The following is an 18,215-nucleotide window of genomic DNA, read 5'->3' on the forward strand; positions in this document are numbered from 1 at the left end:
TGTAAATCATAAGTACTTCCTAGTAAATGGAATCATAACTTAATTTAACATAAAGGAAATGAAAGAAAGCTCCTAGTCTTTATTGTGTAGTGCTGAAACATGATAGCCGTCTAGCAAAATACCGCACTGAATTTTGTGTGTTTTATCTTTTAATGTCCTAAACACTTCCCAAGAGCCCAGGCTTCACTAATTTATAATTCTTTGGGCATTGTGCACTGTAATTTTGAGCACATCTGATTTTTCATAGAACACAGAAGGAATTCCCTGTGGATCTGTCAGCTCAAGTTATGTTTAGGAACTTAAACTCTCCATCCCCAATATTGACATTCCCGGGGTTATAATAGCAACTTTTGTTCAGATTTGTGTTTTTCCAGTTTTATCAGTTAGCTTTGTCTTTATGGCATAGAACTTTTTCTCTCTCTGCGTATTTCAGTAATTGAAGTTATTGTGTGAAGCAGAACAGAAGCTATTGCTATTTGCTTAGCCAACAAAAAGCTCCCTTGTGTTTATGTTGACCTGTCTTTTACAGACTTTTTTTTTTTCAATAGTAACTTAATGGATGAGGTGACATATTCTGATGTATTTGATCTCAATATGATCTTGTAATTGGGGCAATTTGGGAGCTCCACTGCTGAGAATATTCATTTGGAAATTAAATCCCTTGTACTATACTGCCTAAGAAAGGTTTGCGTGTGTTAGTGTTAAGAAGTAGTAATACAAATTCTGATGTGAATTTCTTTAAGACCAGAAACGGGAGAGATAGAAAAGGTCTGTAAATAATTTTAATCTCTCAGAATTTACTTGGTTTGCCTTGATTTAAAAGCTTGATTTTAAATAGGCTTTTAAATAGATCTTAAAGTCCAAGTGCTTGGGCTTTTAAAGGATGGCAATGAATTAATTTGTAATTGATAATTTGACTTTTTTATCTTGTTAGTGGAAATGCCAGAGAAGTACCCTTTGTGAAAGGGCACTGTCATGAGACTGTCTTGAACTTTTTGTTTCTTCTGTTCAGCTTTGTGTGGAGCTACTTCAAAGACTATTATATTCTAGATAAAAGCTGTTCTTATTTCTCTTCTCACTTTTTTGCTGTTTTCCACAAATTCTTATTGCAAGCTTCTTCTAACTAAAAATCTCTGCAATTTTTCTCCAAAGGCTTATTGGCATCCAAAGCTGTTGTTGTGGACGGTGCTGAAAAAAAGGATTGCAACAAAGAAACAGCTCCAGTCCTGGAGCAGGTATGAAATGGTAGAGTTTGATTCTTTTGCAAGGTTCCCACTGGAGTGTGCCATGGAGATGTAGTACCTACAAAAGTAAAACCTGCCCCTTCAGATAAAACAGGGAACCTAAAATTGATCTTATGTTTACATTTCTGGCAGAGCCAGAAGTATGGAATTTGTCTCTAAATACAGTGTTAACTTGTATTTTAGTAGCGGAAAACAAAGGGGAAACAAGTCTCCATGCAACAAATGTGAGACCACCAGTGTCCTAGGGTCCAGTTTTATAGCTGGAACCATGACTGGCTTAGGAAAAGGCCTTTACACAGATTTTATTTGTTTGAAACAGGGGTTTTGACATCAAGTAAACTTCTTTTAAAAGAAGTTTCTTTTTTTATTGTAAGAATTTGGTGTTGTAGGCTTGTATGTGTTTTATGAACCGCTCAATGAGCCATACATTTTGCAAGGGTGTGTATTTTAATAAATACAAAAAAGAAACTTTTAAATAATATTAAGGGTCTGATTTTTAAACCTGCATACTTGCAGGATGTGAAGGCTGCCTCTTTATCTTTGGCTGGTTCCATTGTGTTCAGGCATTGCTTGACTCAGAGTTGTGCATTATCTTGCATATTAAAAGGGCTGAATGCCTGAGCATGGTCAAGCAAGCTAAGGATGAATGGTAGTCTTGATTCAGGACATCTTTGTTTTCCGATGATTTAAATCAGAGCCTTAATGTAGTTTTAATACAGCTTTTTTGTATTCCTTTTCATTCTCTTGAGCAGCAGCATTTGAATAAAACAGCCTTGCTGCCCACAAGTCTTAAAAGAGCACTTCTGTTCTTAAGCCCCGGCACACTCTACAACCAGTCCCTACCCCAAACTTCATTTGATATTTTGGTTGTACTGGTTCTTTACAACTGATTTATAAGTGCATTGCTGTGATTTTTCCATTGACGCCACATTGGATGCAAGTCTTGTCAATGGAACATGATTTTCTGTTTTTAATGCTGTCCCTGTAACGGCTAACGGAGCCACTGCGGTGTCAATGCATTGACCGATATTTTGCATAAAGGTTTACAATGTATTGACGTGACATTCCATTTCTCAAATTTTTGCATATTAAAGATGCTATGATTTTATTGCTACTGTGTGTGATATTTTCAATGTGCAAAAAACTGTGAAATGGCTTACAGCATGTTGTTTTTGGAAGAATCATTACAATGTAAATCTTCTCATGCAGAATCCCATTATGGTGAATGGGACTTCGTGGTTTACATAGACTGTGTATGCAACAGTATAAACTACAGTGCATATTTACTAAAAACTTTTTGTTACTTCTTAGACTTAGTAACTCGGCTGTTTCTGTTTTGTTGGTTAGATTTTAAAGAAAAAAAAGATGTCTCTGTTATTGTTTACATGCTAATGGTCTAAAAAACCTCATTTTTGGAAATAATAGTTAAGCCACATTAAAGAGGCATCTAAAATCCCAAATTTCCTATTTCTTCACTTCTAACTAAAACCAGAAACCTCACAAATATTTAAATAATTTAATGTGGGAAAGAAAATTTTTGAGCTTAAAGCTTTTTTCACTAAGTTCTTGCTCAAATTCAAAATAAAACGGCCGAGTTATAAAACTCCCCATAAGGTTTTCTAATAGCAAAGCTGACATACCTTAGAGGTTTTGTCTGCTACTGCTGTAAAATTGAATGAGTAAAATATCTTGTAGGTTTTTTTAATAATGTCATACAAAACACGGTAGAAGTATTCAGGCCAATAGCTGAAAACTGACTTTGTTGATGGAAGTTTATTTTATTTATATTTATATATTTTTAGTTTACAGTGGTCTTAAACCCAAAAACTCAGATGATTAGTTACAGATACAGTAGTTTATTTAACTGTATTAGGGTATGTCATGTTATATTTCCTTTTGACTGAGACCTGATTAGATGAATAACATTAATTCATTAAGTTTTTAATGTTAATTTGTCCTGTTACGAGGTTAAGCACCTTATCAAAACATTAATTTAATTTTTTTTAATCTTGTTTAAATAACTTTGTAATTTGAAAGTAATGGATGCTGTAGTAATGTCTTTCACATCTGTGAAGATGAACAATAAAATTGTTTATTTACAAGTTACGACTCTAATTTCTGGTAATATCTTTCATAACCAGCATAGGTATACTCCACAGTTCACGGAATGCTTTATTTAAGTGAATAAACTGCACTCTAGTACATGTGTAATTGAGTTATTCAAAGTAGAACTGTCTGCTGAATGGGATGCTTTGCACCGGTCTTTATGCGATACTTCCAGCAAGCTGATTCATGTAGCATTCAGGGGTGCCCTTTTACAAACATTGAATGTGCACTTGTGGTTTTTTGTTTTGATTTTTTTTTTTTTTCCATTGGGACACAAAGTTCCAGTGGAAAACAAAATTGTGATTTATAACAAAACCCAACTACACCTTCACATCATCAGATATGTGACCTTTTTAGTTTGGATAAAGTGGTGCATACATCCTAGAAGTATTTTCTGCTTTGTTAGTATGGTTCTATTAGAAGATACTATGCTGTATGATGTTACTGGGACAGTAAAGGGCACAAATTTAAGAACACCTCTTCAAATATTGCAGTTTGCCATTATTGAGCAAGTTGTAACATGTGCACTGTTTATTCAGCAAAGTGGGAAGAACTTCCACTTAAAAATCTAAAATGCTAATGTCTGTCAGTGCATGCTAATTGTCTAATAATAATACTTCAGTGTATGTGCTTAGAAGGATAAAAATTGATGAAATTGGAAAGCTGCATTATATGTTGGGTTTTTTCTGTTCTTTTCCTTCAAAAACTGTTTTAACTCTTTATCTGCTCATTTTCCCCAGCAGTTAGCAATCTATTTAACCCTGTGGTGCTAGAAGTTGTGATTTCTTCATGTGTTTGCACAAACATAATGTGGTGAAATCCAGACTCCCAGCACTGAAAGGGGTTGTGTGAGAATGTGTTCAGTATTTGGAATCTTTCTTGCTTTCAGACATTTCTTAAAGGAGCATTATCAATGTTTTCAGGTTCTTCTTCAGAAATGTAATTCATGTTTTTACTCGGAACTTTTTAATTTTTGATATTATTTAGTTTTTTTGCTTTAGTCAGGAAATGGTTGTGAAGCAAAAGCCTTGGCAACTTTTTTTTAGAACTGCAGTCCTCTGAAAAAGAATTGCTTGCTCATCGCAGTGCGAAAGCCTGTCGAGAGTTCAAGGAATGTCTGGACAGTGCTCATGGTTTAGATAGTCCCGTGAGAAGTAAGGAGTTGGACTCAATGATGTGGATGGGTCCCTTCCAACTTGAGATATTTTATGGATATAGATCAGTGTATGTACTTTAGTTCCTAACAAGTGCTCTCCGAGTTATCCTGCACTGACAGTCCTGGTCTACTGAAGATGTAAATAGGAAACTAGAAAAACTTTTAAGCTTTTTAAAATGGGACTAGAGAAAAAATGTTTTATTTTCAGGCTTTTTGCAGGTATTTCAAATAGTAAGAAATGAGGATGTTCTGAATACTGAAATAATTGATAGTGCTCCTTTAAAAAGAAAAGTATAATGTGATGCGTTTTAAAATAACTTTCATTTGTACTGAAAACAATTTTGCTTTAAAATGTGTTTTGAATACTAAAGTTGCTTTTAAAAAGATCAAAGTAGAATACAAGAACTACAGCGAAGAAACTGAAATAAAAGTATCAATTTTTTATTATTTATTCAGGAGATTTCACCTAAACCACAAAGTCAGAAAAAAAATGAAGCTGATATTAGCAGTTCTGCCAACATTCAGAAACCTGCACTGTTATCCTCAACTTTGTCTTCAGGAAAGGCTCGCAGCAAGAAATGCAAACAAGAATCTGGAGATTCTTCTGGGTGTATAAAGCCCCCTAAATCACCACTTTCCCCAGAATTAATACAAGTCGAGGATTTGACGCTGGTCTCTCAGCTCCCTTCTTCTGTGATAAATAAAACTAGTGAGCACAGACATTTTAAAAAAAATACCGTAATTACTTATAAGAAATATACAGAAATTTTTTTGGGTTGTAAATTGCTATTGCTTTTAAAAATGAGTCTGCTTTAAATAAAAGGTCCAAGTGGGAGAATTAAGGGTAGCTCAGTGTTCTAAAAGTTGTGTCACATAATAAGACATATGAATTATTCTGTCAGGAATAATACATCTAAATAATATATTTATATTTGTTTATAGTCATGGCTTGTAATGGTTGACTTTCCCTCCAGCTTAGATCTCCACATTAGTATTAACAGTGGTACAGGAAAAATCAAACCTCTCTTTTTTTGAAGGGGCCTGATTCATTAAAAAGAAAAGATGTACACCTTGGTTATGGATCTTTCTTTCACTGAAAGTCTCTGCCTTCAGCAAGCCGATGTGCTGTGCTGTTGACTGTGGCATTCTTCACCTTATGTGATATCCCCTCCAAAAATGAGTTCAAGATCTGTGTTGGGGAAATATAAAAAAATCAGGCTTCTTTGTCTCAGAAAGATACCATAGGTGTTCAGCTTCTTAACATATGGAACTGATTTGCAAAGTACCAAAGTATTGGCTATCAGAATAGGGAAGGGTCGATGCTGCACCTTTGAATGTGCTATTTTTTTTCAGTATTAAAGTATTTCTGTTTTGTTTTTTTGGTGTTTTTTGTTTGGTTTTTTTTTTTGAGATTACGTTCAGCTTTTAGTGTTGCTTAGGGTCAGGCTCTTTGCTGCCTGAAGAACATTAAATGGTGAGGCCAAGAGTTGAAATAAACTTGGGTTCCAGTATGTTTCACTTCTGGAATAGTGATTGAGGATAGAAGACTATACCTGCATCGTGTGTTCCCCGTTAGCCTTCATTTGATATTTTCCGTTAGGAGATAAATTTCTTCTAGTTCTTTCTCACAGATAACTTTGAATGGGAGAGAGACGGGTGCCAATTCAGTCACCTTTATTCAGGACACATTGCTATAAATTGTACTTTGACCCCACATATTTTTAGTAGTTTTCTATACTGTAATACACCTTCCCTTTTTATCCCTAAAATAATGGTAAGTAGCTTTCCTTGAGCGTGTTTGTGTTTTGAATTAAGTTAGACTCTGTAGCAATATCTTAAAATAAATTAGCTAATTTAAAAATTGAGTACTGAATAGCTTAGATCTTGTTAGCACAATCTTTCAGACTTTGGCTTCCAAGTCTTTACCACCTTTAATGAAATTTAGTTCTGCTATGTCTATTTTTAAACCTCTTCACCTTTGACTCAAACCTGCTTAAGTAAAGGAGAGATTAGGGATGTAATGATAACTTAAATGTTTTTCTAAGGCAGATGTTTGTGAAACTGAGTAAAATTGGAGAGGTGTAGAGGAGTGTGGTTTTTTTGTTTTTAATGAATCAGGCCTATATCAATCCCCCCATCTTTTTTTTTTTTTTTTTTAATTGATCTGTGAGGTTCTTGAGCCTTCTTACTGTGCCATTATTGCCAGTGTGCATTTGAAATATAGTTGGAGTTTTCATAATGGGTTAGCAGAAAACGGGAGGTGGGATATAAAATTAGCCACTGCTTTTGATTATTTGATTTGTACGTTATCACTATCCATGGCTTTTTAGATCTTTAACTGTGATCATTTGTTCTGTTTACTGTTCAATCCTATTGCCCCATTCCATTATATGTAGCCTGCTCTCATGGGTTGTATGGGGGGGTTGCTTTTTGTAAGTACACTGTTTGCCTAAACCAACAGCCCTTATCAGTGGGGAAAGTAGATGCCCTAGTAATGTATAATAAGCAAAAAGCAGAGTCATATCTTGAACATAATCTCTTTTTTTGCCTCTGGTGGTCACAGTTTATTATTACCTTTTACCAGTTCTGCTGTGATCACCAGCTTTGCAAATAAGAACTATTTAAAGCACTCCCCATCTTTAGAACTCAAATACTGCGGTAAGATTATGGTGTATCTCTCTGCTTCATGAACATTGAAAGATCTCTTTTTAGGTCCATCACAGCCAGTGAATTCCCCTAGATCCTACAAACATAGCCAACGGAGAAGAAGATCACAGCGTTTAGCCACTTGCTCCTTGCCTGATGATTCTGTAGAAAAAGTTTCTTCTCCCTCTTCAGTTACTGATGGAAAAGTGTTCTCCATCAGTGGTCAAAACCAACAGTCATCAAAATTGGAGGGTAATGTATCTTAATCTAATAAAGAACTGCCCAAGAGAAATTGAATCGTAAAAATTAGACCTTTCACAGTTTTCATCTAATGGGGTATTTTAACTTATTGTAGCTAAAGCTGTATGGTGTTCGTATGTTATGTAACGCTGCAATCCAAACTGTTATTCGTTGGATCTGTGTATCTCTTTTAATATTACATTTTTTCTTTTATGTAGTACCTGATGTTGCTCATATGTCCCTTGAGAAGCGTGGACCATGTCTCCCTCTTGATTTAAGCCGTAGTTCGGAAGTTGCAGCACCATTATCCACAGAATCCACTTTCCATAATGAATATCCCAGTAAAGACAAGGAAGATATTCAGATGATTACATATCTTTCTTCCAAAGCAGTAACTGATGGAAGAGTAGCTACAACAGCGTCAGGTAAAGAGATTCAGTATACAACAAGTTAGGTTTATAGTTGTAGGGTTAAAATGTGTGTGTTTATTCAGTCACACAGAAAGAGGGGGTACTTTTTACTTCCTGCACACTTGCAAACCTGCCACTCTTATCTGGGGTCCCTTCATCTGCATATTCTTCATCTTCCACTGCCTTTGAGCTACATTAACACTTCTACTAACACAAGGAGGATCTGAGAGTGTGAAATATAAAAAGCAGTATTTCTTTCGAAAATAATTGTTTTATTAAAACTTGTAGAAATAATCTGTGAAGTTGTTAACTAACATACTAAATCTAGATATACTCATCGATCTAGTGGCTTCAGCTCTAAAACTTAATAGTGTTTGTAAGGCATTTAGCATACCTTTGTTTCTGTTAACAGTGAAAATTTTGTTATTTGCTCAATACAAATGTTATTGAAAATATTTCTGAAAAATCTTCTTAAAGACCTGTTTCACCCTCAGAGTAGAGCATAGAGCGCAGTACTGGAACTGCCTGCCTCTCACTTTGTAACAGTTTACTGGCTACTGTTGTTTAAGTGAATCATTTGGATACAGGCAATTAAGAGATTTGGGGAAGGGTTTACATAGTGATGTTGCAGACCCTAAGAAAAAGTGGGTTGTTTTCATTCAGTGTATGTTAGGTATCCACATACTTTTTTTTCGTAAATAAGCCTTGTGGGGCTGAGTATCATGCCATTTTTAGTTGGCTTCCAAGAAAATATTCTCTTACATACCTTGAATGGTAAATGGGATGGTTAGTAAGGGAGAAGAATGTGATCTTAAAGTATATAATTATGGCACTCAAACTATAACTTAGTCTTGTTTAGGGGGAAGAAAAATAAAACAACAGCTTTGCATTGAACTGATAGTATAGCTGCAGTGCTCAGTAGGTTAGTGAAGCATTTTGCATAACCTCTTCTTTGGTGTCTGCCCACACAAGCTGCCGCTGAAAGCGTAAAGTGATTGCTTCATCAAGATGTAGCAGAGCTGTTTAACCTGGTGTAGCAAAAGCTGGGGAGGATTGTTGGATCAATACTGTGTAGATTGTGTAGATCATTGTAATTATCTTTTTTCCCAAAAAATCCCCCATTGATTTCTTAAGCTACTTTGTCAAAATAAGAGATACAGGAATTTCTAATGAGCTGCCACTTAAGCTTTAAAAATATTAGTTAATTTCTCAAACAACATGGCAGTCTTCATTTGCCTTTGATACACTGCATAGCAGTAGAAACACAGAATTATAGGTTCCTGGGACAATTTTTTCTTGTATCTTCTGCCACTGAGAGAAGTGCTTTTGAGAGTTATGTATTTGCCCACTTATAGAACAAGATCGTAAAAGAAACTAACAGATTGTAACTACCATCTGTTTCATGTTTATTATAACTCATTTTAGTTACTAGGAATTCAACTTCTGACTTTTCTGATACGTTTTCTGGATCATGTAAGGTGTAGTTGGTAATGCTGATGGGTATTTATTTTATTTATTTTGCTTCTGTCATAGGACTGGCTGCAAGTCTAAGTGAACTGGTTCTGAACCCAGCAGCCATGAGTACACTTGTACCTTTTTATTTGTTGAGCTGGGTCATGGTCTTGGCCACAGCTGAGTCTAAAGAATTAATCCATTTCATTTATAGCCACCTTTATAGCCACTCAAAAATAATTGACATGTCCACACACTTTGTCAGGGAAAAACATTCCCTGACAAAATCATCTGGTGTTGCTACTTGAGTCTGGAGCAGGAAGTTGGAAGTACTTGCAACATGTGCTGCAGGATACAGCTTATACTCTGTTTAAAGCTTTTTTTGAAGCCACATAAGTTTAAGAGTCAAGCTCTCAAGAAACTGAATTTCTGGCTACCTTTTTATCTTGTAGGGGTTTTTTTTGCCTTCCAGACAGACTTGTTTGGGTTTTTTTCCCAATTTTCATATAGTACAGTTTGCTTTCATGTAGAACTTTGTCTTGAGCTTTCATGCTGACTATTTGTCCAAATGTTAGTTTTCAGAAGTATGCAGGCCAGGATCTGCTTAAGCAGCATCAGCTTTGTTTTATAGGCTCAAAGACTTACTGTAAGCAATTTGATATCTTTAATTCAGAGATTTCACAGAACATTCCGAAGCTAGCCAACTGTCATTAGTATCTCTAGGATTCCGTAGCTGAAATATGTCTCTTCTGTGTTCATCTCAAGCTTCTAACTTTGGTGAAGCTTATTTGTCTCCATCCTTCTCATGTTCTTCTTAAAAGAATAAGGAAAATGTAGTTTTTAAATTCAGGTTTGAAACCTCTGGAGTTACTGTACGCTTTTAAATAGCTTTTGTTTGTTCTCTGCTTTAGAAGGCATCTTTTTGCTTTTGAAATAGTATAGACTCTAAAGTTGTGTTGGTTAAGCACACATAAGTGCATGAAATTCTTGCATACTTCAGGAGAATGAATAGATCCCCTCTATTTATCACTACTTCTCTAATGAGCCTGTTTAAACACTGTCAAGCCAATATATAAAGGAGAGTTGCCCAAAGATTTCCTTTCTCTTTCCTATTGATGCTTGAAGTTGAGAAAAGTTAATTTACATTATTCAGAAATGCCTGCCGAAATGTAATTTATTTTTTTGAATTGTTTAGTATATGCATAGTGACTCTGCACATTGCAATTTGGAACTCTGGTGTAAAATCCAAAATACCTGTAATTGTCTCTTTCCTTTAATCTGGAAAAAGCCTGTAAATCAATATCCTTTTATGGTATTTCTGCTGTTTAGATTTTGTTGACACCTCCTGGATAGATACAGTGTTCTAGATTTTGACAACACTGAAGTTTGCTAAGTGCACTTAAATTGGACCTGCTGCCTTTATAATCACTGAAGTAGATAGCTAACTGTAGATACTTTCAGATATTATGGAGGTAATGGAAGTATTTAGCCTGAAATGGCCTATTATAATCACGGACCCTTCTGTAAAAGATCTATACTGTTTTAGACTTCCAATGGGAGTTACCAGTTGAGTCAATTGAAAGTATAATTTTATGTTGTTGATGCATTTCATTGACTTCTTTATTTAAAAGGTACTGTCTTGGTGTTATTTATATGGGAGGGATGAGGTGCACCGAAGTGCAAAGCAGAAATGGCAGCTCATAGTATTGACATGTAGATTCTTTACCAAAAATCATTGTTCGAAATGAACAATTTGCAGTTTTGTAAAGGCACACAAAAGAACTGTGATCAATTCCTTCAGTCCACAGGCTACATGGAATTACTGTGCACTTAAGTAGACACTGGTACGCTACAAATTTATTGTTGAACAGAGATACTGTTTTGCCTAAACTGGTGTATGGACCTACTTATGATCACTTGAATTGTACACATGTAACTAAGGATCCTTGCTTTCATTTGTTGCACTGCTTTAAATGTAGATAACTGGCCTTCTTGTCACTTAGCCTTTCATAGACTTTAAATTCACAGTCAGTCTGAATATATGCAAAACACTGTAGTTTTCCATTTCTGACTACATGAAGTTCAGATCTTTCTGTAGTTGTAGTATGCCTTAAATTCGATAGTTTTTCATTTCTGTAACTACACCATTTGTGTTAGTTTAACTGTTATGTTTTGAGTTAACATAATTTCAGCAAGCCATCTGGATTTAAAATTTAATTAAAAGGAAAATATTGCTACATTTACTAATACAACAATAGTGATATATTTATAAAAAATATAACAATATTATCGTTAGCTGTTATTTCCTTTTCTACCTGGTTTTGTCTAGATGATTTTGCCAGTAAGCAAACATTAGGTTAACTATATGGAAGAAATTAGCACTTAGTGCTAAAAGAAAAAGGTCTGTGTACTTTGGCATAATTTTATTGAAAACAGTTTACTGCAGCAGGAATGAGAAATGGCTGATGTGCCAAATTTTCAGAAAACAAGGTCAGTCGCTTTTTAATAAGCTCTTGCCACTGTTATTGGATACTCTGCTTTTAGGAGAGATATTCACTAGACTCTTGTGAACTTAAGCTCTTGTTACTTGGGAGCTGTTTGTTTTACTCTGTTTTATCTGTTGACAGTAAGGTTTACTGCCTAATTGAAATGTCTGCCCTTCTTATTTCTGTTCTGAAGTTCCCATCTGATTCTCGGGGTAGTTAGCGGAAGGCAAGTAAGAACCTTTCATGACCTCATCCTTCCTGAAGAAATTGCTTTGTGCAGAATCTAGTACTAATCCTGCATGTTTTTACAGCGTATTCAGATATAACATTCATCCTATGCACTTGGGATTCAAACCACAAAATTAATTATGATAGGACTATGAATTATGGTGGTTGTGTTGTATTAAGTTGTATATTAATGCAGATGATGTTTCTGCTGTTAGGAATATTAAAGCACCAAAAGCTAAGGAATAGAATATTATTCAACAAAAGTCACTTCACGTTGGTACAGTTTATTTTAATTTGCTAAGCCAAGTGGTACGACTAAAAGCCCATCTGTGCTGCAGCACTTTTGTCCTCTTCTGTGCCTGTGCTTGCATGAGGGAGTTTTGTGTCGCTTCACTGTGACAGGCCAGACGAGATAGCGCTGGAAATATGTTGTAAAGCTGATTGAAAATTGCTGTGGTTTGCGTTTGTTTGCATCAGTCTTCTGGTGATAAAATTGGTCTTAGAACAAAGGCATAATCAGTGGTTTATCAAGTCTAATTTCTAAGCATCTTTCTCTCTGCTGAGTATTAATTGCAGACCTCCCACACTGTGCTGTGTGGGAGGTGGCTGGCTAAGCTCCTCAACAGGAATGAAATTGCAATGAAAAGTAACAGTTAAAAAAACCCATGGTAGTATTTCCATAAAGGATTTTTTTCATAAGCTAATATTTTTCTTGCTGTATTTGTAACTTGTCCTTCAGACTGTGTTTGTCTACTTTGCCTGATTTTTGTGGTAACTTGCAGGGCATAGTGGTTGCACAGTTGAAGATTAGACTTTGCAAGCCTGAAGACTTTTCAGACTTCAAAATTTGGGATTCTCTATCTAGAATGATTTCTCATTTATATAAGTAAAAGCAAAGAATACCATTGCAGTGAATTCAGGCATAATAGTTTTTCTTTTCAGGTCACTCTGGAAAGGCAGTCTGAAGAGCTCTGTCATTGACATAGGTGTTTGTGTAACTGTAGCAGATTTCTGTTTAACATAAAGGTTGACTCAAGCAGTTATTTAGTTACAAGCCAATTACTTGCCAGATGTGCTTGTGTTGAAAATTGAGATATTAAAATTTTATTGTGTTGTGGTTATTGATACCAGAACATGTTTGAATGTCTGAGGTCAGGATTTCTCCTGATTAATGAACTTTAAATACTAATTTGTCTAATATTGAGACTACCTATCTCTTGAGATTGTTTGGATTGAGCGTTCTCACATCTTTTCATCAAAATGGCAGTGGCCTAACCAAATTGTGTGCATTTGGGTGATCCTTTTGTGCTCTTCATTGAAGTGAGACAAGACGTTGATAGCACGATAATGTGGAAAAGTGTCACTTTTTTATTTTACTGAGGTGTTAAAATATTGCTTCACAGATGGCAAAGCATTTCAGTCCTGTAACAGACGCAAACGTTAGTTAGGAAACCCAAGAAAGGAGTAATTTGGATAGTATTTTGTATCGATACTAAGTATCCTGGCAAGTTAAGTCCACTTGAAATACAGAGACAGGCAAGAGCCTGTGTAGTAGACTGGTTTTGAAAGAATTACGGTTTTAGGTGAGATGGTTGATTTGAGGTAGTGGAAAGGCTTAAGTAGCCTCAGCCATGGTTGTGCACCTTGTGTATTGTGTTAGAAGCCAGCAAGCAGAACGGAGCTGCTGCTTCTGGCTAATGTGTAGGATTGCATGATATGGTGATGGTTTTCATCTTGGAGCTGGGAACATCTGACAATTAAAGTGCTCTGTGGTGTGGTAAGTGTTATACTACTTGCTATTGCTTTTGCTGCCCCTGAGGCTTTCTCACTCTGTGGCATTTTGATTGTTTTCCTGAGGAGGCTGACCAAAGGCTGGATTAAGTTTTGTGTAATGTGTATGTTATATCTATGTGTACTGGAACTATGTTGATCTGTCCAAGCCTGGAGGGCTGCCTTGTGGAGTCAACCCTAAGATGTTCTTGCCTTTTCCAGAGTCCTTTTATAACTGATGAATTTACTAAATTATGTTAACACTGCTTACTTAAATGCTTTTTGTTGTTTTTATTACTGAATAATTAAAAAGGAACTCATTCCAGATCAGCTTCGAGTTAGGCCTTGTTTACTTTCTTGACCACTAGCAGATATTTTTCAGGACTTTTTGGTTCAGCACTTTAACACGCAAGTGATTTTTTACATGCTGATACTTTTGTTGGGATCATATGTTGAGAGACACTGAAGGTGACTGGGGCCTGAAAGTGTTTATGGTTGACATTGAGGATCCTGAACCCATTAAGACTTCGCAGAGCTGCATTTTTGTACAGTGTGTCCTTGACATGGTCCTGAAATATTCTCAATGGTCGAATGAAGATTGGGCTTTCCTAATTACATTTAAATAAAACTTACAGCTCTTTTAATGTTGATGAAGACAATAACAGAGTTCTGAGTGGCTTCAGTAATGTTCTTTATAAATAACTTTTCTAGTTCATTTGAAAATTCCATTGTTCTATTTGATTATAAGTATTAGCAATGACTATTATAATTTGAGTTTTGTTTTGCCATGTTATTTCCTGATTTGCATCAGATAAAGATTAAAAACCAGCAAAGTATTTCACTGAATAAACTTTTCTGAGTAGTTTAAGAAAAGATTTGTCAGTACGCAATGCTGAGTTCTGACAGATTACCACACTATTTTGCATGTAATTCAAATTGAATTAAATATACACATGAAAGTGAACAATTTAAATATTATTATAATAAATGAAAATTGTAGTAAGAAGTGTACATTTAATATATAGCACTAAAAATGTTATAGCAGAGCTTAGTTTCTCTGTTCACATAATGGAATATTAACCCAAACGATATTCACAATGTCAGCACCTTTTACCCTTACTGTTTATGTGAGTTACAGTGAAATAAAAAGGAAACAATAGGCTAAAAAGTAGAAGCAAAAGTACCCATTAAACAGTACAAGAAGTTTAAAAGTGAGTGCAAATTCCAAAACAAAGAAACTTTTGTGGCATGTATTGTCTTGTATGTAGGGCTAAGACCTAGGCATTCATATGCAGTAATTATATGTTAACTGTGATGACATTATTACCAATACTTGATATTTCACTGATCTGAACCAGCCAGTGATCTGGCTGCAATCCTCATGGAATGCCTAGTAAATGTGTCTTCTTGTTTTCAGCACCCTCGTCCCATGTACATGCCTTGCATCTGGAAATGCCTTTAACCAATAGTCTAAAGTTAACCAAAGGGAATAGTAGAAAAAAGAGGTCTTCCACATCAGTGAGCTCTGAAGGGACAGAGATACAGTGCTCTGTGCCTGTAAAGGAGAAATGTTTTGAAAGTCTGAAGGAGAAAATATTAAAGAACGTGATTGAGAAGGACAAGCATTCAGAAGTTGGTAAACTACGCTACTTTTTGTTTCCAGTGTTTTAGACAATAAAAATAATCATAAAATGACATTAAAAATAATAGTATTTTTTCTGTTTCTTATTATTATGTACCATTAGATTTTTTACAGTCTAATGACTTTTTCAAGAAAGTGGGTCATCAGCCAGACGTTGCACTTATGTTATATATTCTCTTTCAATTTGCAGGTGCAACGAGAATGGAAAGAAAAGGAAAAGTAGAAGAGAAAAATTCTTCAACATACGGTATGTAGAGAGCAATAATATCTTTAGGAGAAAAGGACAAGTTCTCTGACACTTGATGTCTCTGAAGAGCAAATGTAAAAGTGTAAAATATTTCCTGGGCTCAGTCGCCTATCTTTTGTTTGCTTAGGTCTTGAAAACAGGTTTTACATATAGACAAGTTTATAGTAGAAGAATAATTCCATATGAAAGAAGATGAAACTGCCCACAGTAAACATTTGGAAGGATCCAGATATGTCTGTGAGAAGCCTGAATAATAACTGACTGATTTAGGGGGACAAAAAGACAACAGTCAAGTGTTACTAGCAAAACATTTGGCAATTCTTGAAAGAAAATATAAATTAAGAGGATTTTCAGTTTATCCTGTTTAAAAAAAATAATATATTGACATGGACAGGAATTAAGAATTCATCATTGATTTTGCCTGTTTCTTCCAGGATGTAAAAGTTCTATTTCTATAATGCCCAAAGAAGTAATAAGACTACAATTTGTGTGCAGGAAATGATCCTTAAGTACTGTCCTTAAGGATTTATTTTCTGTAGCAAATCAATTTCCGTACTGTTGATCTTGCTACTAATTGCTTAAAAGTGACAATGTTGTGGGATATATTTTGTCTGAGGATAGTTAACTGAAATGAACTGCAGCGTGAAAAATTATTTTTAAGTTCTAGTCAGAATCAGTTTTCTGTGAGGATGTTGCTGTGTAGTAGGAAGTGCTGAGAGCATCAGCAGTTTTGCAATACTGAAATTCCTTTCAGATAACTTTCTCTATGCTTACTGTGTGTTTTTAAGACAATGTTATATTTTTACCTTGGAATTTTGCGCTTCTGAAAGGCTTTTCTCTTGCCCAAACATTTTTGTTATAAGCTGTAAATAAAATAGATATTATAACCTGTTTAAATAATATCTATTAACTTTGTGTGCTTTACTTTGTCTTCTTCTGCTACGATATCTCATTTGGAAATACTTAAAATGGTGAAATCTTAGATTCCTTTGAATCATTCTACTATCAGTTAATAAGTCACATCCAAGATGTCATTTAAATGATCTGAACCATTTTGATCTGATTAAGCAACTGGAATACTTAATTTTGAATGTCACATTTAGGTTAAGCCAAATGAAGCAAGTAATTTGGAACGGTATTGATGTTTTAAATGTTTAATATCTGTTTCAGGTAAAAGGAAAGAGAAGGAAAAGGAGAAGAAGGAGAAAAAGGAGAAAGATCATAAAGCAAAACAGAAAAAGAAGAAGAAAAAAAAGAAGAAATCTAAACTGCATGGTAAGTTCAGATTATGTTTCACATAAGCAGTCAGTGTATTGCTGACATTAGGTGTGAAAATCTGTTTCTAAACAACACAAATGTCAAATTTTAGATATTTCAAATATGTTTTGGCTTTAAATTTGAAAGGAAACACCTGTGACCTCTTTTATTTTTATTTGTGGCCTCTTTGTAGCATGATAGATATTTCATAGATTTTTTTATTTTCTTCATTCAAAGTACATGCTTGCTCTTCTCATCTCTTCAGATTCTTCATTTGAAGCTCTCTATGCACATGCTATGTGTTTTGCTTGGACAGTAAAATTAAAATCTAGTCTGTTGCTAAATTTCAGTGATTTACTGAATTAGCAGCTGAAGTTACTCTCTGTTGCAACAACCTTGTCTGTAAACAAATGATAATTCTATTTGTCTCACTTCTCTTTTCCAATTCTGTGATAATATCACTCATCTTTTTCTTTTCTGTTATTTGTTCCATAGAGGGACAAAATTATTTTGGTTTTTAGATATGAGGCTCTAGGCAGCTTATTCCTTTTTAACAAAACAAAAGTCCTTTCAAATCACTCTGTTTTTTTCCCTTCTTGTTTGAGAAGTATTTCTGTAAGAGTGTAGTTTAGTATTGTAGTGCATCCATTCTGTAACTCTGCTTGGCATGATTTCTGTGGAAAAACTGGACAGTGTTTGGATTATTCTGCTGATCAGTACAGTTTCACTGTTTCTTTTTCTTCCTGTCTTCCACATCCTTTTCTTCTTTTGATTTCCCATAAAATCATATTACAGGTTGCTTGGTTTACCTTTTTATTGCATCCAGAGTCTTAGTTGAAGCATTTAGGGCAATAAAAACAACAGACCAAATGCAGACTCATGCTGTCTTTTCTTCTTGCCCAAGTCAAACTTTAATTTTTGTGTGCTATGGCTCCTTATTTCAAAAACTGGTTCAGGACTTAAAATAGTCCTACGTATTTTTATCTTCCTTGTGATTTTTGGTGTGTGGTTTTGTTTGTGTTGGTTTTTTTAGAACAACTTTAAATATGTGAAAATTTAAAAATGAGAGCAGAGACTGTCCTTTCTATGCCTATAAGATTGACTTTACCTTTGTGTTCTTTTGAAGTGTACTTTGTTAGGTACCAGTCGTAGTAACAGATTAAAATTTCTTAGAATATGAGAAGATTAAAATTTTAAATGTATCAAACAAATTTTTCTAGAAATTTTTCCTCAAGAGCATGTGGGAAAACCCAGTGCATTAAATGAAACTTCTGACCACAGACTTTTAAAGCAGCTTTGTGTTTTTCTAGTGTGAATATGTGTTTCTGTCC

The 18,215-nt window shown here is 34.9% G+C and overlaps 1 protein-coding gene across 8 annotated transcripts in view; it reads left to right on the forward strand.

Annotated features, from left to right (window-relative positions):
• Positions 1 to 18,215, forward strand: part of PHF20L1 (PHD finger protein 20 like 1) — a 56,575-nt gene that overhangs the window by 17,924 nt on the left and 20,436 nt on the right. For 5 of the 8 annotated variants that reach the window (XM_069854684.1, XM_069854688.1, XM_069854685.1 and 2 more), the window contains 7 exons: positions 1,153 to 1,235; positions 4,963 to 5,215; positions 7,219 to 7,404; positions 7,611 to 7,817; positions 15,156 to 15,374; positions 15,571 to 15,627; positions 16,798 to 16,902. In XM_069854684.1, the coding sequence (XP_069710785.1) occupies positions 1,153 to 1,235; positions 4,963 to 5,215; positions 7,219 to 7,404; positions 7,611 to 7,817; positions 15,156 to 15,374; positions 15,571 to 15,627; positions 16,798 to 16,902 (1,110 nt within the window). The remainder of the gene's footprint in view (positions 1 to 1,152; positions 1,236 to 4,962; positions 5,216 to 7,218; positions 7,405 to 7,610; positions 7,818 to 15,155; positions 15,375 to 15,570; positions 15,628 to 16,797; positions 16,903 to 18,215) is intronic. The other 3 variants (XM_069854690.1, XM_069854691.1, XM_069854692.1) reach the window with 1 other exon arrangement.

This window comes from Phaenicophaeus curvirostris, chromosome 3 (assembly GCF_032191515.1).
Source record: "Phaenicophaeus curvirostris isolate KB17595 chromosome 3, BPBGC_Pcur_1.0, whole genome shotgun sequence".
Classification (NCBI taxonomy): Eukaryota; Metazoa; Chordata; class Aves; order Cuculiformes; family Cuculidae; genus Phaenicophaeus; species Phaenicophaeus curvirostris.